The following is a 20,105-nucleotide window of genomic DNA, read 5'->3' as shown; positions in this document are numbered from 1 at the left end:
TCTCTCTCTCTCTCTCTCTCTCTCTCTCTCTCAAAAGGGTAAGCAAAAGAGATTTTTTTTCAACAAGAGGCCAATTAAAACAAGGATGGTTCATATTACTTTGTAAAAAAATTATCCTCATAATTCTAAGATTCTTCTTGGTAAGGAAGGCTTGTATCTACTAGTCTTTATGGAACTGGTTTACTCATATGGGGAGGTACTACTATATTTGCCTCCATCCTAATCCCCACCATGGCCAACTGTGTGGAACAGGATGCACACAATATGGAACTTCAGAAGGTGAAATTTATTGCATTATAAAGCAAATGAGATGACCCAGCTGTTTTTTCTTTTCTTTTATTGTGAGCTATATATTATATATTTAGGCTTTTCAATAGTGAGCCACACATAGACATTCAATTGTTCTACTGCTACTTTAAAGTATTCAAGATACCAACCAAAAAGTACTTAGGTGTGATGACCATGATGGAAAAATGAGAGCAACTACAGTGAAAGAGGTTGTGAACATGACACTACAAATTGTGCAAGGTACTAAAGAGAAGAAAGGATGCTTGAGAGACCACATAAATCATTGCATGAACTACACTAAAATACTGAAAATGAAAACAATCAAAACACTGGACCATCTTTCTGTTCCAAATGTTGAAAGGCAATGGCATCACCATGATAAAAGACAACAGGCAAACCAATAACAATCTATTGAAGGAATTGGTACTTTCTTAAGTTATAGATGGTAGCGCACAAGGCTCCCACAAGTGGAGGTATGGGGTTCGAATGTACTTAAATGGTATAATCTAAATGATTCAATAGCTATAAAGCTTAAGCAGATGATGAATTTCTCAAGTATAATTTGTTGCCACCCATTAATATGGTGCTGATTGTGGTAGAAAGGATTGTTGAGAGCAGCACTCACATAAACATACTAGATAGAGACATGACAGAGATCAGGCATACAAACCATATGCCTTGCACCAGAAGGTGCATGAACGGAAAAGTACAGACACAAGAGTTTCACAAAGCAAGGCAAATACACATTGTCCTAGTACAGCATTGATTTGTAAAAGTGGTAAGGTGCCTTGGTGGATTTCATATTATGGTATTCATAGGTTTCTTTTACGTGTGTTTCCCTTTCAGCAAGGTTCTCACTAATGTATGCAAGTGCTCAATTGAGCAATGCAAGGGCATTTTACAACAAAAACGAGCCCCAAGTTTAATAATAAATGTAAATCCCTACTTATCAGGGAGTAGCAAACATGGACCTACTTCTATATGATCCATTAAGATACAAAAGCATCGCCAATGGCTCTGTAAGAACGGTGTGATACATGGAACACCATTCGCGGAAAAACATTTTGAATGTATCGCCTTCTTGCCTTGCAGGAAAGATGGCCCAGCCAATTTCAAGGCTCATTTCTCCTGGCTTTGGGAAGTAGATAAGAGATTGGAGGCTGATCCACAAGTACCATCTTTCTCTCTCCAGGTACGCGCTTATAAGAATATGCAGGCCCCACAACCCAAGAGATCACAACTCCTCCAACAAACCCTCCTAGCTGCATACAATCAAACCATTAGTCATCCAGATTCACCTCTTTACCCTCTGGGAGATTTTACAAAAAAATTGCTACAAAAAAGTGTGGACAGCTCACATGGCCCCAATTATCAATTTTACTGGTGGCGAGCCCCAAAACCTGTGTTCACCGAGGTCATGTTATTACAGCTACAAAAATGAACATAACTTTTTAAGCACTCAATCATTTGTAAACTTATCGATAACAAGAAATCAACCCATGTCTTACTATGAGCTAATAGACTATGTAATCACCACAAAGGCAGACTTGAGCTTGCCTGAGGGCATCTTTTCTATCATCTTTCCTGATGTGGACTGGGAGATTAGCTCAACACGAAGTCATGTCCAGCACTGCTTTCGTCCGCTACCCAGAAGTACTCTTCCTTCAACACATTTTCCAACTAGTGTGCCATCACCACAAGTTCCCCTTAGATCCATGCATAAAGGACTTGAGCTCTAGATGTGCCACCTCCTGGTCATCACTATAAGGGGGATAGAGGCCTCTAATGCTGACTTTTAGTGTTACCAAGAAACTTCTCATGGCTTCTGCCACAGAAGGAAGAGAGAGGAGAGAGGTCAGTCCTGATAGACGGAGCAAGTCATTACAAAGGTAACCCTCAGGCACTCCTTAAAAGGACCTACCTATTGGCCAAGAAAAAGCCTCCAGCTCTCTTGAATAGCAAAAGCATATTGCTAAGTTCTGCTTCATGTCTTTCGCACATAGGCAATGAGCTCCCATTGGTGCCTTTAGAACACAGCAGGGCAGCCAGAGCAGAACATAGTTATAAGTGAGGACCTTGGGCCCTTGCCCGAGTGGCTATCATACTACACATCCCAGTTGGAGGTGTGACTTCCAACAAACACACCTTTTTTTATATATACATATGATCCAAAAAAATAAAAACTAATTGTCTTCTGGGAAAAAAAAGAATGCGTAGTTGCCTTAAAAACCTTAAAGAAAACCTTAACCATCAAAACTGCAACCATCAAAACCTGACTTCTAAGCAGGTGGTCATTTTTTATCCTTTCAATGTTTCACCCAATATGCAAAAAGATTGAAACCGGTAGAGGATAGGTGGTTTATACCAAGTTGATTACAATCATGCGTGCAAGGTTTGAAAGGCTTTGGTTAGCTCCACTAAGAAGATCTTTATGTCTGAGTAAGAAAACTGCCAAAGAACCGACCTGAAATGTAGTACAAAAACCACTTTCATCGAGTTGCTACTTCTCATATTAGCAAGAAAATTGCTGTCAGAATTGATGTGTCTTAACAACTCAAAGTGTGTGGAAGTTACCAGACCAAAGACGGCACCAGAAGCACCAACAGCAGGAGCTCTAGTGAAAGAATAGCTCATAAAAAACCCTGTATCAACCATGTAAATGTAAGACTGATCAGGTGATTGCTCTGAAATAGCTCATGAAAAGGCCTATATCATACATTCCCAGCAAGAGGGCGCAAATGCCCGGACAAGGAAAGGCCCGAGTCCAAGAATGACAAACGTACAAGAAAGCCAATCTCAACCAACTTCCACACCTGTAATTGCAGATCCAAAATAGACTGCCAAAAACCTCCCGGGTCCTCCTTGTGCCTCGATAACCGGACCAATAGAATTGAGAGAGTAACAATTGGTCTGCATACATCACATCTCAAAGAAATGAGCATTCAAGTTTCTCCTCCACAAATACCTTTCCCATATACTAAAGAGAAAAGCTTGAGTGTATGCCTAGTGCCATAGCATTATACAAACTACTACCATAGAAGTTATGGTACACCCGTATGTAGGCAACTGCATCCAAAGAGAAGACATGGGGAGTTGAACTCACCGACCTAGACTCCTCCCGACCACTGTATGGTTGGGTTGGTGAGTCCACCAATGTGTATTTGTGCATGTGTGGTGGTTTGATGCAGGTAGATCGCAGTTTGCTTACATGAGAGTAACACCTTGTACTTCTCAAATTAATATAACTATAGCATTTCTTGTTCCAAAGTTTATATTTTCACACTTAACTGGCCAAAAAAAAAAAAGCAGTGCACATTGACGGACACACAGTATTCATATAAATGAGCTTCCAAGAGACTGACCAGAAGATGGGGAACGCTAGCATGTAGGAATGCTGGGGTGAGGAACCGCCACACTTGACCTTGATCAATCAAACTGTTGACCTACAAACGATGGCATGAGTTTTAAGGGGCCCACGAGCCGGCCACATTGGTCTGGGCAGGTGGCTTTGATAAACCAAGAAAACACATCATTTCAAAAATCGGTTATAGATTATAGAAGTTAGACCTTAGCTCCCAACATTAGAAGCTTTCCATGAGAGGCTTCCTGTGCCACAAACATCCTGCAGGTTGAAATGAAAAGCTTATCACAGCATGATATCTTATGTGGAGAACTAAGTCTCAATAATGACATGCCTGAAAAGGAAACCTAATACAAATAATTAAATGAATTAGCACCTTAATCATCATGATTTCAAGCAAAGAAAAGCTCTTTATGGGTAAATATAAGTCATGGCTTACTGTGGCTTACAAGACATTCAAACCGATCAGAACATTGGTCCAGAACCTTCTATTCGAGCTGTTCTCACCAGGGGGGTTTCCAAAAAAAGCCATGGTAGCTCTCTTCCCACCATGATCATCCTTTGCACTCCTCCCCAAACCTTCAAACCACGAGGACAACGAACCCAAGCAACCCATGCAGAATTGCCAGCTCCCTAAAAGCTTGAATTCATCATAGCCATGCAAGTCTTTTCCATAGGTATGAGGTCTTGATATGCTACTGCTTTTGAACTGTCCACGAATTGTCCGCCTTCTAGCCTGTCAGATAACATGCCAAATTAAAAACAAGTTTTGCTTACAAAAAGGCCCAAGCAGCATGTGAGTGCATAACCATATGTTTGCTACTCTGAGGAGGAAGTGGATGATGATGAGGAATGACGAGATTTAGAACCTCTTTATAGAAAAAATCCCCCCCAACTACAGCTCCTTTCACCTGCAAACCTCGATCATGGATTAGTGCAATGGACCTTCATGGAGGGACTGACTGGCTCACCATCCAGACATATCTTCCCTCGCGAACCTCCCAAGCCTGAGGCTACACCAACACCAAGCCTAACTCCTCACCCAACCCCTAGTGTCCACTACCACCAGGACCCACCATCCAGACAAAAGGCTTGATCCAGACCAAGGCCTGACCTTGGTCTTCATTCCCAGGGTCTCTACCTCTTGGGAATGCCCATTAATGAGCCCACCCTCACTTATGTAGACCACAGGTGAGAAAGTATTTGTCACTTTACAATAGCACATAAATTAGTAGCATACTAATAATAACTGCCCCATAATTGAGCCACTAATTAGCATTAGCCTAACCTCATCAGTATTTCCATTACAGTTGTCTTTCGGGCTCATGACAGCCTTGAAACTTATTAATCTAATGTGAGAATCTAACAAGCGGAAGCTTCGTGGTCAAATCGGTAACTTCAATGCTCAGAATTCAGCAATCTTTCATGACGAATATAACGCACACAATGGAAGTAGATGTGCAGAAAATAGAGAGAGAGAGAGAGAGAGAGAGGGGGGGGGGGAGAGAGAGAGAGAATGTAGATGTGCAAAAAAAGAGAGAGAGAGAGAGAGAGAGAGAAGAGGACACAGTGATTGTGAGAGAGAGAGAGAGAGAGGTTTGACGACGCCTGCGACCCTGCTTGCGTGCGACGCTGCTCACTTGCGCTTCTGCTCGCCTTCGTCTCTGTTCACCTGCAACCTGCTCGCCTGAGTCTCTGCGATCTGCTCGTCTGTTCAATGTGCGACTTGCTTGTCTCCTCATTTAAGACTTGCGACCTGCTCTCTGCATCTTCCGTCTTGTTTCTCGCAACCTGTTCGTTTGCTTCCTGTGCTTCGTGTCTTCCCGTTGATTTCTGCCTTGTGTTTCTCCTCCCTGTACATCACCTTCTCAGTGTGTGTGTGTGTGTGTGTGTGTGTGTGAGAGAGAGAGAGAGAGAGGGAGAGAGAGAGGCTGGGATTTGAGGCGTGCTTTCTGAAGTCTTTGCAGACTGCTGAATTAGGGTTTGCAGGTGCTGAATTAGGGTTTTCAGGTGCTGAATTAGGGTTTGAGAGAACGGGTTTTCTTTGCTTTTGTACATGGATTTGGATGACCCGGCTGCTGCTGTTGGTGGCATGGCTGCCAATAGCCTTAACATGGATCTTATTGAGGAGATGATCGAGAAGGATGTGGGTTATGCTTCAGATGCCTCGGAGCAACAAAAACGTCAAAGGCTTGATGTTGATGCAAGCTACACTCCGGTGAATGTTGGAGAGAATACAGAGGAAAGTTCTCAGGTACCTTCTCCGGAGTTTGCACGTTTGCTGCAGATCACTGGTGAGCTTCTGCAAGAATATGTGAAGGCAAATAGCGTGCAAATGGCTACAGTAGATAATGGTGGTGTGGCTGATGTATGCACGGAGACTCCTTTGTTGCTACAACAGCTAGCAGATTTTCATGATCGTGCTGCTATCTTCTTCTTTACTGGGCGTATTTCGTTCTTGCCTCATCTTAGAGCATGGTTGGGCCACTTGGTGTCGCCTGAGGCACTTGAGGAGATTTATGATGGTCCGAGAGGCTTTATGAAATACTTTTTTGCACTTCCGAAGCCCGTGGTACCAAGATATGTTGCGCCAGGCTTGCCCAGTTTGGGTTGAAGTGAAACAATTCCCACCAATGTTTTGGCGTGTTTTACCAGGTCTCATGCAAGGTATCGGTGATGTCTTGGTGGTGCCTCGAATGACATCTAGAAACCAAAATCGTCTATGCATGTTGTGGGATACTGGACCTAGGCCGACACATTTGCGTGTCAATATGGCTGGTCTGCAACCTTTAATGTATGAATTGAGGTGGGATACATTTGCTGGCCACTGTTTCAAATGTGGTGAGATGGGCCACTTTGTCTCCGAATGTCCTAAGAAAGAACAAGTAGTTGCTACCAAGGATATCGTTGATGGGCAGTTGCCCGTGGAAGATGAGCATGATGCTCCTTTACATGATGCCCAGCACATGGATGTACATGTGGATGTTCAGAATGAGGTTGAGCAGCCATGGGTGGAAGTACGTGGTAAAAAGACACGATTTGTTGCCCCGCTGGGGGATTTCTCAGATGCTGTTTGGCGGGGTCCTTTGCATACTCATCAGGGGCCCTTACATACATATGCTCGTCGCCCTTTGGGTTCAGGTGCCCAGCCAACAGACCAGGATTGAGAGGCCGGGAGTGTGATGTGCGGAAGCTTCGGAGAAGGAATCGGTACTTCAAAACTCAGAAAACAGCAGTCTTTTCGCGACGGAATTAACGCACAAACTGAAAGACGATGTGCAGAAAATAGAGAGAGAAGGGGGAGATGGAGAGGACACAGTATTGGGTCCCAAATACCCTCTGTAGGGCCCCCACCACGGATGGTGTATTTGCTTTATTAGAATGATGTGAATCTGAAACAAATACAAGAGTACTTGACCTTTTCTTGGCTGGAAAACCTGCCCTTGACCTTCAGTCCTTCACCCCTTAGCTTTAGCAATGTTCTTGGCTGTCCTGGCCCTTGGTTGCTTGGAGCTCTTGGTGAATTATGAGATGCCTCTAATGAAACTATGGGCTGGGCTTTTATACTTCCCAAAACATCCAGTCGGCTGGTTTACTGAAGACCCACGACTGAGTTAAATATAATATAGTGTTTTCACACTCTATTCCTTCTGTCCAGCCTGCGCATGAGTTCACACTGCTGTCCAGCCTTCTGGGACAGCACCCTGGCTGCTGGGCACCATGCGTAGAGGTGTAGGGCTGCCCCCCACACCTGGTCGACTGGTTGAGAAGGCCTCTAACCCTGTCGGCTGCCTCTCTTGCAGCCCTAGGGCTGGCTGACAGCCCCTCCAGCCCATGCCTTGGCTGGTGGGCATAGCCTTGGGCTCTCCTGGCCCCTTGGGGGTGGTTGGACACCTCCCCCATGCCCATACTACAAATGCAAGCTAGATCCTCCAACTTGGGGTAGCCCTATGGGCTGGCCCCATCTCTACATGCAATCCTACATGCCTACAGAGGCCTGGCATCCAGTTGCCAACCAGATACACAGAACATCTGACATCATTCCAGAGGGAGACTCACAGCGCGGACTGGCACTGCTTCATGTGCAGGACAATGCACACCTGACCTTGGACTCATGTGCAGGACAATGCACACCTGACCTCGGACGACTGAGATGGATCCCTGGCTGACTCGTCCCGGACTGGGCTCACATGGGACCAGTTCACCATCCCAGGTCCTGCACCTTCTGTACAGAATGTCTACGTGGCATCCAAGTGCGGGATGCACGTGACATCCCCTTCTGCTTAACTTGACGGAAGCTGCATAGCCTCCAAATAATCCGTCAATAAAGCCGGATAGTCCTCGAAGAATTCCTTGTCGAGCCATACCGCTTCATGAGTTCCTCGGTCCTGAAACTTCGTGAGGAACTGTCGTAGTCTTCGGCCTGAGCCATGCTTGAAACGGTGCAGAAGGATCTGTTCTGGAACCATTACCTCTGCTTCATCAATGATGTCTGGTTCCGCTTCGTCTTTGACCTCTGAAGGGGGTGGACCTGCATATGGCTTCAACCAACTGACATGAAATACATCGTGCATAGTCCAACTCGGAGGTAGCTTTAACTGCATAGACACCTCATTAATCTTTTTCCGGATGGGGAATGGTCCGAAGCTCCTGAAAGACAACTTTGGGCATCGCTTGCCCACCTGCTTTAATCTTTGCTTCATAATCCGAAGATATACCCAATCTCCTTCCGAAAACTTCATGTCCCTTCGGTCTTTATTGGCCTGTCAAGTGTAGGCCTCTTGCGCTTTAGCCAATCTGTCTTTGACGGACTCTAGTATCTCCTGGTAAGACTCCGTCACTCTGTTCGCCTCCGGTACTGAAGACGAGGTCCTGGTTAACAACGACTGGAAAGGCCTTCCAAACGCTGCCTCATATGGAGTCCTGCCAATAGCTGAAGAAAAAGAGTCATTCAGAACAGCTTGAACTAAAGGCAAAAACGATTCCCACTTACCTTGCTGATCGTGGACATAACACTTCAGCACATCAAAGGCCAACTGGTTGTATATTCTGTCTGGCCATCTGTCTGTGGGTGGAATGCACTGGAAAAATTCAACTTAGTACCAAAATTATCAAACAATGCCCTCCAAAAATGACTGGTAAACTTGGCATCGCTGACACTATGGTCCTAGGAATCCCACCAATCGGGTACCAATGCCGAATAAATAGCTGGGCAACATCCTCGGCGGTCACATTGGCCCTGCAAGGAATAAGCATCACAAATTTGCTGAACCTGTCAACAATAGTCAAACACTGTGTATTACGCTTACTCGGACTGGGAGGCAGATTTGTGACAAAGTCCATCGAAATGTCTTGGAAAGGGCCCTCAGGAATTGGCAAAGGTTGTAACAACCCTATCTTCTTTCCACGAGGAGCTTTCACCTTTTGACAAATGTCACAGCGTTGTACATAGGTAAACACATCACGCCTCATCTTTGGCCAATAGTATTGCTGTTCTAATTTCTCCAGAGTCGAATTCATGCCCCTGTGACCACCTGTAATGGCGTCATGGGCATCATGGAGAAGAGCTGCCCGGAATGATTTCATGACACATAGTCGGCCTTTGTAGTAAAGCCAACCATCGCGTATCAGAAAATGGCATGGTCCTGTGGCATCCAATGCCTGTTCCCACTGTGTACCGAATTCCTCGGAATCCGCGTACGTGTGCTTCATGTCTTCTAGTCCTGTACCAACAAGGTCTAGTCGAGTGGTCTGAATCGCGGATACTTGTCCCTTCCTGCTCAAAGCATCGGCCACTGGATTGGCCTTTCCTGGAAGGTACTCAATCATGCCACCAAACTGCTGGAATATCTGACTCCAGCGGTGCTGTCGATCACTCCACTGTGCACTGGGCATCGTCTGAATCCAGCGTAATGCCTGATGGTCAGTGCGAACCTCGAAGTCACGGCCATACAAGAAATGTTTCCAATGTTTCAAGGCCTGAATGACTGCTAGGAGTTCACGATCGTAGACTGAGTAATTCTTTTCGGCGGGCAGTAACTTACGAGACATGTAAGCTACTGGATGACCATTCTGTTGCAATACACCTCCAATTGCGATGTTACTCGCATCGGTGATCACCTGAAATGGTTCGTCCCACGAGGCAAGGGCTAAACAAGGCGCTTCTGACAAAGCCACCTTGAGGTTCTGGAATGCCTCCAACGCTCGTGGAGTCATTCGAATCTTTTGCCTCCTTGTTTTCACTCCCTTTAGCAGATCGGTGAGGTCTGCCGAGAGATCAGAAAACCTGTCAATGTGGGTGGAGTATGCCTGGCATATACCCACAAATGATCTAATGTCATAAGCAGTCTGAGGTACTTCCCAGTTCACAATCTCGGCCACTTTAGCCGGATCAAGTCGAATGCCTTCGGCACTAATTATATATCCCAAGTAATGTACCTGGAACAGATAAAATTCTGACTTCTTTTCATTGATATAGAGCTCGTTGCTTTCCAGCAACTTAAGGACTTTCTCCACATCAATGTCATGCTGCTCAACTGTAGCTGAAAATATGAGTATGTCGTCCAAAAATATGAACACACACACTCCAATCAACTCCCGGAAAATACGCATCATCATGCGGTTAAATGTAGCTGGGGCGTTCGTCAAACCAAATGGCATGACCACAAATTCATAGTGGGCCCGTTCTGTACGGAAAGCTGTCTTGGGGATGTCCCCCTCAACAATCCGAACCTGGTGGTACCCACTCTTTAAATCCAATTTAGAGAACACCTTAGCTCCATTCAGCCTCTCCAGAATATAGTCAATTCGAGGCATCGGGAATCTGCTCTTGATAGTCAGCTTGTTGAGTGCACGATAATCGACACACAACCGAGAAGACCCATCTTTCTTCTTGACAAATAAGATCGGTGCTGCAAACGGCGACACGCTGGGGCGGATGAAGCCAGCTTGCAACAATTCTTGGAGTTGGCGGTCCAACTCCGATTCCATTGCCTTAGAAAGGCGATACGGAAACTTGCTCGGGGGTTCCGAGCCTGGGAGGAGGTCAATCTTGTGATCCTCCGGTCTGGACGGGGGAAGCTGGGGAGGGAGACTGTCTCGAAGAAAAATCTTCTGGAACTTTTCATGGAGAACCGAGTACTTCTCGGAAGCATTGGCCACCGTCTGGGCTGTCTGGATGTAAATCATCGCACACTGTGCGCCTTTCCTGACTGCTCTCTTAGCCTGCAAGTGGCTTATGAGCGGAAAGTTTGGAATACCTGGCTCACACTTAATGGTCACAGGGGTGTTTGACACATTCCGATCAATCTGGAACGTGTGCTTGTCCCACTTGACATCAGGGAGAAACTTGTGAAACCACTGGATCCCCAAAATTATGTCTGCTCCTACAAGAGGGGCAACCATAAAGTCACGCACAAACTCTATGCCCTGAATGACTAATTTAGCACCTAGAGCTTCATACTTGACGCTCGTAGTCATACCTGTGCTAAATCCCTCAACTTGTTTGTCCACCGGAGTGAGCTCGAAGCGGGCACGCCTAGCGGCCTCTTCCGTGATCACATCCTCCGTGCTGCCGCTGTCAAACAAGACAACGACTCTCTGGCCACCTATGTAGCCAAAGGACTTGAGCAATTCGTTGCGCTCATACTCCTGGTCATGGGCGCCCTTCTGCTTATCTTCGAGCTCCCGGCTAATAATTGCTCCAACTGAAGCACCGGGGGTTGAAGAACTAGGGGTAGCCACTGGGGTCTGTGTGGGAGCTGTGCTCACCACGGAAGCTGTGGAGGCGGCGGCGGGCTTTGGAGGCTTCTTCGGGCAATCCCGAGAAGTATGTCCTTTTGTGTGACAAAAGTAACATCTACCCTCCTTCCTGTACTGAGCAAGCTCCTCAGCACTCAACTTGCCACCTGTCTTGCCTGCCTCCGCTTTCTGGTCTAGAGTAAGCTTAGACGCATTGTTCGAGTTCTTGGAGCCAGAGGCTCCCGGGCTCTGTCCTGGGGAAGACCCCGTCTGGTTCTGGCTTTTGCCCCCCGAGGTGTTAGCCTTGGGAGAAGCCGGCTGGGAAGTCTTGGGCTTGCCACCATTGTGTTTCATTTCTACACTCTGCGCAAGCGAGAGTGCGTCCTCAAAGGTGGCTGGTCTAAACATACGCACCTCCCATTGGATATGCGTGTCCAGGCCATACAAAAACTGCCCTTTCTTGTCCGCATCAGATAAGCCTAATTGTAGACACAAGGTCGAAATTCTATTGGCAAACTGAAGGACTGGTTGCGCGTTCTGACGCGCACCCCTGAACTCGTCTTCGAGTCGCTCAAGGTAGTGGGGCGGTAAAAACCGCTGCTTAAGGTCACGGACGAACTCGTCCCACCCATAAGCTGCCATACCTGATCTGGTGTGGGCATGAGCCCACTGAGTCCACCAAGGAATGGCCTCACCTTCCAAATACCAACTGGCTAAGATCACTTTGTCAATATCTGTTTTCCTAACTGCGGCAAAGTAAGCTTCAAATTGATGTAACCATGAATACAGAGTAGTGGGATCGAGTTTACCATTATACTTACTGAAGTTCATTTTCTCGGGAAAATGATTCGAGGGCGCCGCCGGTGTCAATCTGGCGTCCAAAGCTCGGAGGTAACGCTCGTGTTCCACTCGTCGCATGGCTTCGTCTTCTCGTTGTCGAATCTCCAATGCCCGTATCTGCATCTCAAGCAAGGAGCTTGACTGCGGCTGTGACCCCTCGAGAGGGTCCCTGTGACGAGGATCTGGTATCTGGGGTACGGAAGGAGAGGGAGGAGGAGATGGAAAACGCGACGCTGGAGAGCGAGAACGCTCCTCCAGAGCCAAAATCCGCGCCTTCTGCTCGTCCAACTTGGTTGTCTGGTCTGCGATTGCTCGCATCATCTGCTGGAACATGTCTTGTACACTCAAGCCGGGTGCCCTAGCTGGGCTGCCTGGTGCACTCTGGTCCCAGGGTTCTGGTTCTCTCTCGTCGCCAAAGCTCGCCATAGCGGGAATATTCAGTTCCTTTCCGGAACGCAATCTGACCATCCACTATGTGTGTGGGAGACTTCCGGAGGCTTCCGGAGGCTAAAAACCAACCGTCCTTCGAGGGACAGGAGTCACTCCGAAAAGGGTAGTCCACCGGCGTCTAAAAACCAACCACACGAGCGAAAAAATTTTCTGGTTTTCTTTGCTGAATCTTCGTCCTTGAAGTAGGCTCTGATACCACTGTGATGTGCGGAAGCTTCGGAGAAGGAATCGGTACTTCAAAACTCAGAAAACAGCAGTCTTTTCGCGACGGAATTAACGCACAAACTGAAAGACGATGTGCAGAAAATAGAGAGAGAAGGGGGAGATGGAGAGGACACAGTATTGGGTCCCAAATACCCTCTGTAGGGCCCCCACCACGGATGGTGTATTTGCTTTATTAGAATGATGTGAATCTGAAACAAATACAAGAGTACTTGACCTTTTCTTGGCTGGAAAACCTGCCCTTGACCTTCAGTCCTTCACCCCTTAGCTTTAGCAATGTTCTTGGCTGTCCTGGCCCTTGGTTGCTTGGAGCTCTTGGTGAATTATGAGATGCCTCTAATGAAACTATGGGCTGGGCTTTTATACTTCCCAAAACATCCAGTCGGCTGGTTTACTGAAGACCCACGACTGAGTTAAATATAATATAGTGTTTTCACACTCTATTCCTTCTGTCCAGCCTGCGCATGAGTTCACACTGCTGTCCAGCCTTCTGGGACAGCACCCTGGCTGCTGGGCACCATGCGTAGAGGTGTAGGGCTGCCCCCCACACCTGGTCGACTGGTTGAGAAGGCCTCTAACCCTGTCGGCTGCCTCTCTTGCAGCCCTAGGGCTGGCTGACAGCCCCTCCAGCCCATGCCTTGGCTGGTGGGCATAGCCTTGGGCTCTCCTGGCCCCTTGGGGGTGGTTGGACACCTCCCCCATGCCCATACTACAAATGCAAGCTAGATCCTCCAACTTGGGGTAGCCCTATGGGCTGGCCCCATCTCTACATGCAATCCTACATGCCTACAGAGGCCTGGCATCCAGTTGCCAACCAGATACACAGAACATCTGACATCATTCCAGAGGGAGACTCACAGCGCGGACTGGCACTGCTTCATGTGCAGGACAATGCACACCTGACCTTGGACTCATGTGCAGGACAATGCACACCTGACCTCGGACGACTGAGATGGATCCCTGGCTGACTCGTCCCGGACTGGGCTCACATGGGACCAGTTCACCATCCCAGGTCCTGCACCTTCTGTACAGAATGTCTACGTGGCATCCAAGTGTGGGATGCACGTGACAGGGAGGCCAACTTTCTCAGGGTACAGGGGCTCTTGGGGTGGATAGAGTAGAATGCTATCCTATTAGAAGTCGCCTAACAAAAGAAGCACAACAACAATTGCCTCTTGTGTTTGGTTCGAAGGGTGAGGTCATCTCGCCATGGGATGGTCATTACCCTTCGGCACGTGCTCGGGAACTCCAAGGGCAATCTGAGATCACAAATACCATGTCTAAAAATGCAATGCTTCAAAAGGTTCATGATTTGGCAGATTGTCCTGGGCCTAGTACACGGCCTTGTTGATTCCTTTTCTGGGAAGGCTTATGAAAATTGTACAATGGAATGTAAAGAGTATTTCTTCGCGCCAAAAGCAGTTCAAGCTTTGGCGTACAACTTTTTGTCATGATTGGGATGTTTTGTGTGCAGTTGAACATAAGCAGCATAAGTTGGCTAGCAAAGCCTATGTATATAAGGGGTTTCATGTTTTCTACAACGGACATCCTGCTTCGCAATCAGGTGTTATGTTTGCTGTTCGTTCGCAGTTTCAGCCTTCTCTTGTGATTCAAGATGTTCATGGAAGATTTCTAGTGATACAGATTGTTTGGGATGATACGCCTTTATGGTTGTTAGGGGTGTATGCTCCAAATAATGCTTGTGCACGCCGTTTGCTGTGGAATGACTTGTGTGCTCTTTCAATCTCTCATCATGGCTTTGTGATGGGAGACTTTAATATGTGTGTCTCCAGGGAGCAAGCCACGTCCCCTCATTCTGTAATGGATGGCCCGGAGAGAATAGTGTGGGAAGCTTTTGTAGCAAGGTCGCTAAAACAAGACATGTGGTCTTGGTTGCATCCAGATGAAAGGGGTTACACTTATGCCTCACAACAATTTCGGGGCACTTATGCTAGATTGGATAGGATGTATATTTTACATCAAGATCTCTTTTTGCCAGAGGTTCTTACTATGATGGTGATTGATCAGCAACAGGTTTTGTCGGATCATTGGCCGCTTGTGTTTGAAATGGTCTATCATCCTGTGGATGCATATAAAGGCTTGTTGGGACGCTTGCCTTTGCGCTTAAATCACACTTTTTTGGAGCATGAAGTTTTTGATGTTTATATGTGTCAGTTGATACGACATTTCTCCACAAGAGTGTCCATGGCTGATGATCATGCTTGGCCAATGTTCCTTACCAACACTCAGAAATTAGCGCGGCATTATGGTATTGCTAATGCCTCTATACAAAAACAGCATGTGGCTCTTCTTGAGTCGCTTTTAAAGGGCTTGCAGGCATTCATGTTTACTGACTCTATGGATGCTGAAGTTGTGGATGCCATAGAATGGTTGAAAAAGGAGCTATCTAGGGTGCAGGAAGCACAATATGTTCGCTTTAAACTACTTGCACGTCTTGATGCTTTGCGGGATGCTAACTGTCAATCTCATCGCTTCTATGATAAGTTGCATCAAAAACATATACGTGAGAATATTGTTAGGCTAATGGATGCCCAAGGCAACCTTGTTACTCAACCTTCTGAGGTTATTCAGCATTGCATCAGGTTTTATGAAGATTTGCTTGCCCCCCGAGAGGATGTCTCGCCGGCTGTCCTGGCTGCAAGGGAGTCATTGTTTGCTGAAGTACGATATCAAGTTGACCCTGATGTGGCGGTTCAACTTGATGCTCCTGTTACTCAAGGGGAAGTGGAAGCTGTTCTCTCCAAACTTCCCATGGGAAAGAGCCCTGGTTGCTCCTCAAATTCCACCCAAAAGCCAGTCTTGCATATTTCATGCACTGACAAAAGATGAAAACCAAGAGCAAGGACATAAAGAACACGGGAGGCATGCTTGCCCCCCTTGCCGTCGGGAATAATCTACATCCGGCCCTCACTCCGAATCGGAATGGTGGAGTTGTCGCCAATGAAAATGCGACCTAACTGCCGTTTCGGATCCAAAAAGAAGTCACGGGACGGAGTCATGTGCCTGGAAGCACCACTGTCAAGAATCCATTCCCCACAATCATTGCAGGACCGCTCGGCCTTCAGTTTCTCTCGTTCTGTTTCAGGCTTCTTCTTAGAAGACTTCTCCGGTGAAGCCTTCCCTTTGCCCTTGTTGTTATTCCGGCCTTTCGGCCGTTGGCCAACTAAGGCCTCCGAACCTCCGCTGTGAGGAGGGTTCATGAAACGTTCCTCCTGGTCTAGGACCATAGGCACAAGCTCCTCCCAGGTAATGGTGATGAGCCTACCACTAGTAATCAAAGAGGAGTAGAAAGCGGAATACTGAGCAGGCAAGTGGGACAACAAAGTAATGGCCATATCTTCTGATGATATCTCCTTCCCAGCCTGGAGGACTTCTTGCTGAAGGGCTTGCAGCTTGTTAATGTGCTCCCACATCGTCAACGACTTTGCAGGGTTCATAACCCAGCTGCACTTCCAAGGAAATCCTCTTCATGGGCGATACCCTATTATAAAGAGAAGCCAAGTGTTGCCATATGCCTCTGGCCAGCGTCATATACTTTACGTGATTGATTACTTGTGGTGTCAGTTGAGGAAGATAAATGACCGGACCCTGGCGTTGACACGATCCCACATCTGTGCCTGTGCCTCGCGGTCCTTCTTCATTGACAATAACTCCCCTTCATCTGCTTCCGGCCGTGGAACCCCGATAACAATGAAATCAGCAAGGTCATATGACTCCAGCACAGACTCCATCGTCACCTTCCAGATGCCGTAATTGTTCCCGTCCAACTGACGGTCCACTGGGAACGTGGGGAGAGTTGGGATCTTCACATGCTTCTCAGCCATCTCTAACAAATCTGCCATCGCGGGGATGTAACTGAAAAAGGGTGGGTGGGTGGGAAAAAAAAACTTGAAACCTGCAAGTGGCTGTCCAGCACCTTAGCCCGCCTTCCGCTTGCTACTTCTCTTCCCAAACAGTCCCTAACAGTCCACCAATCAGCAACGTAACAATCCCCCTCTTGCTCAGAAAACTCCCAAGATCTTTCAAGAGCCTAGGGCTCTGATACCATGTCAAAATATGCAGCAAAGATGATAACAAAATCTGAGATCACAAGAGCAAGTAGAGTGTAGAAAATAGACAGCAAAAGAGAAGGAGAGAGATAGGCGTGTAACTCTTCTCTATACACAAGATCCCGCAATGAAAACAAGATATGATAGGTGGGGGGCCATGGAGCCATTTTATATGGCCCCATGAGTGCAGTCGGCCAGTAGATGGACAACCGACTGGACATGAAATGCCCATGACAAGAAAATACAACAGTTGGCCAGCATATCATAGTCGGCCCTCACACGTGTAAGGTCGGCCAATAGCATAGAGCAACTGGGACTGCCTGTGTGACCAGTCGGCCGGCATGTGGTACAGTCGACAGGTCCTACACTGCATCCCACACCCTAGAAAAATAGGAAAAAATGGAAAAAAAATACGAGGAGCGAGGAAAAATGATAAAACACCTACAAAGGGCAGGCACACCCACAACAGAGGCCTTGGTATTTGATAAAGACAGGAGATGACTTCTAACATGCGGATCTTGCGGTATCTGCAAGGTACGAAGGAACTTGGACTCTTCTATGACACTAGAGGGGAACGACGGATTGAGTCAAACTTCAAGGTTGGAGTGACTCAGATTGGGGAGAAGATCCAGACACGAGGAGATCTACATCAGGCAGCAACTTGGCTCAGGAGAGCTATTTCATAGAGCAACATCAGGCAGCCAACTATTGCCTTGTCTTCTACAGAGGCAAAGTACCAGGCTGCTTGTGGTGCTACTTGCTAGGTTGTGTGGCTACATAGGTTACTTGGCGAGATTGGGTTTGGAGGGCGGTATAAATACCACCCTTGTTCCCCACACCTATTTTGTATCGGATTCTTGATATTATAGCAGAGTTTATACAACTTCTCTCTCTACACGTCTGCATTTTGTTTTCCACAGCACTTGTCTCATTTTCCGTTGTGCATTCCGACAGAAGACCCATCCTTCTTCTTGACAAACGGAATCAGAGCTACAAATGGCGACACACTGGGACGTATGAAACCAGATTGCAACAGTTCTTAGAGTTGGCGATCCAACTCTAATTCCATTGCCTTGGAAAGGCGGTATGGAAACTTGCTCTCGGGGGATCCGAGCCTGGGAGGAGGCGTATTCTGTGGTCCTCTGGTTTGGACAGAGGGAATTGGGGAGGGAGATTGTCCCGAAAAAAAATCTTTTGGAACTTGTCATGGAGAACCTTGTACTTCTCTGAAGCCCTGGCCACCATCTCAACAGTCTGGATGTAAATCATCGCACATTGTGCGCCTTTCCTGATTTCTCTTTTAGCCTGTAAATGGCTTATGAGAGAAGTTTGGAACCCCTGGCTCACACTTAATAGTCATTGGAACTTTAGACACATTCCGATTAATCACAAAAGTGTGCTCGTCCCACTTGATATCTGGCTGAAACTTGTGAAACCACTTAATGCCCAAAATTATTTATGCTCCTACAAGAGGGACAACCATAAAATCACGCACAAACTCTATGCCCTGAATGACTAACTTAGCACTCTGAGCTTCAACCTTGATGCTCGTCGTCATGCCTATGCTAAATCCCTCAACTTTCTTGTCTACCGAAGTCAAGATGAAACGGGCTCGCCGAGCGGCTTGTTTCGTGACCACATCCTCCGTGCCGCCACTGTCAAACAATGCAACGACTCTCTGGCCACCTATATAGCCAAAGGTCTGGAGCAATTCGTTGCGCTCATACTCCTAGTCATGGGTGCCCTTCTACTTATCTTCATGCTCCCAACTAACGATTGCACCAGAAAACATCGTCAAACGCAAAGCAAAACAGATGCAACAAATCAGCACAATTAGGAAGGTCAATTTGTGGCTTTCGGAAGACTCCCCGGGTGCATGGTGCCAGCCTGCGACGGGTCTGGGGTGCTCAGTCCATGGGGACATCTAGCTCTATTCTAGTCCATGTGTCTGGGCAAATCTCGTATATGCAAAGTGTCAACAGGGGGCTCTGTTGCAGGCCAAAGAAGTCACTGAATATGTTTGTGCTGTATTCTGGCTGCTGCCTTAGTAGTCTATCTCTGTGATGCCTCAGCTCCAATAGGTATAGTCCCAAGCATCCCTGATCTCTCTAATGATCTCTCTAATGCATCACCCCTGACAAGGGCCGGAACCCCCCCCCTAACGAGTGAATCCGAAGCCTGCCAAGTTCATCAATTGATGGGGTGGGTAATACTGGATGGCCAAGAGACATTGCACGAATTCCAAGCCTGCCAAGTTCATCAATTGATGGAGGCCCATCATGAAACATGCATACAGAGAGAATCGGGGAAGAGAACTCTTAACGAAACCCAAGGCTTGTTTGTAGAGGGTTTCTCATGGGCATACAAAATTTCCAAGTCTATCATGGTTCTTCTGGTTAGGGTGGGAGATAATGCATACCTGGATTTTCTCCAGAAAGTTGCCAGCCGAAGAGACGACATGGATGTCAGAGCCGGCTGCAAACAGGCCCAAAGAGTATTGCAGAGAGGAAAGATCGTGCGAGAAGCAACGCAACTGAAATCGCATTCTCTTCGTGGGATCCTTGGCTTTGGAGGGCTGAAAAAATGAACTCGCAGCCACAGAGAAGGCTTCCCGTAAACCCCCATTTCCCAAGCTGCCCAGCAAATCCATGGCAACCCAACAGCACGAATCGCTTACTAGAAAACTGATCCCATTGCTTGTGTGCGGCGCCAAGGTGAACCTTCGAGTTGAATGCCTACTCTAAAGACGTTTTAAATAATCTTGAGCTATTTTAAAGACAAATATATACATGGGTGCCAAATTTTCTTTCACATTAATTAATTAATTAGTTGAGGAAACCTTAGTTTAATTAAATGGCTCTTTTTAATAAAACTGTAGGTTGGGTTTCGCCCATGCTTTTTTTTTGACTTTTTTTATTTCTCTTCTTCTAGATGCTTCCCACCAACATGCAAGGCAGTTAAAAAGGAGGTTGTATCGCCTTTTTCAGCCGAGCAGAAGCCCCGAGAGAGAGAGAGAGAGAGAGAGAGAGAACGTTGACAGAGAGAGAGGACCAAAACATTGAATGCTTACTCTAAAGACCTTATAAATAATGTTGAACTAATGTGGTAGAGTAATGGTTTTTTGTTAGACAAAA

The 20,105-nt window shown here is 46.9% G+C and overlaps 2 protein-coding genes across 2 annotated transcripts; both read right to left on the bottom strand.

Annotated features, from left to right (window-relative positions):
• Positions 1 to 1,050: 1,050 nt before the first annotated feature.
• RBL10 (RHOMBOID-like protein 10) lies at positions 1,051 to 19,732 on the bottom strand. Its single transcript, XM_086780731.1, has 9 exons — positions 19,391 to 19,732; positions 4,099 to 4,385; positions 3,856 to 3,910; positions 3,651 to 3,731; positions 3,102 to 3,198; positions 2,863 to 2,930; positions 2,654 to 2,752; positions 1,647 to 1,688; positions 1,051 to 1,550 (listed from the first exon to the last, which is right to left on the bottom strand). The coding sequence occupies exons 1-9, from the start codon at positions 19,619 to 19,621 to the stop codon at positions 1,401 to 1,403; spliced, it is 1,110 nt and encodes a 369-aa protein (XP_086636857.1). The 5' UTR covers positions 19,622 to 19,732; the 3' UTR covers positions 1,051 to 1,400.
• LOC147614188 (uncharacterized) lies at positions 6,829 to 8,686 on the bottom strand. Its single transcript, XM_086780421.1, has 2 exons — positions 7,789 to 8,686; positions 6,829 to 7,754 (listed from the first exon to the last, which is right to left on the bottom strand). The coding sequence occupies exon 1, from the start codon at positions 8,389 to 8,391 to the stop codon at positions 7,933 to 7,935; it is 459 nt and encodes a 152-aa protein (XP_086636547.1). The 5' UTR covers positions 8,392 to 8,686; the 3' UTR covers positions 6,829 to 7,754; positions 7,789 to 7,932.
• Positions 19,733 to 20,105: the final 373 nt, after the last annotated feature.

This window comes from Cibotium barometz, chromosome 42 (genome assembly GCF_041138505.1).
Source record: "Cibotium barometz isolate CiBa-2024 chromosome 42, ASM4113850v1, whole genome shotgun sequence".
In the NCBI taxonomy this organism is placed as follows: Eukaryota; Viridiplantae; Streptophyta; class Polypodiopsida; order Cyatheales; family Cibotiaceae; genus Cibotium; species Cibotium barometz.
Note: the sequence above shows the minus strand (reverse complement) of the source record. Positions and strands in the feature narration are given on the sequence as shown.

Bases quoted from the DNA above. Each gene is read 5' to 3' on its own strand.
- LOC147614188 (XM_086780421.1), bottom strand. From the start codon at position 8,391: ATGAAGTTTTCGGAAGGAGATTGGGTATATCTTCGGATTATGAAGCAA.
- RBL10 (XM_086780731.1), bottom strand. From the start codon at position 19,621: ATGGATTTGCTGGGCAGCTTGGGAAATGGGGGTTTACGGGAAGCCTTC. The intron at 1,689-2,653 runs GTATAAACCACC...CGGTGAACACAG, and splicing joins GCATGATTGTAATCAACTTG to GTTTTGGGGCTCGCCACCAG. The intron at 1,551-1,646 runs GTGAGCTGTCCA...GATTGTATGCAG, and splicing joins AAATTGATAATTGGGGCCAT to CTAGGAGGGTTTGTTGGAGG.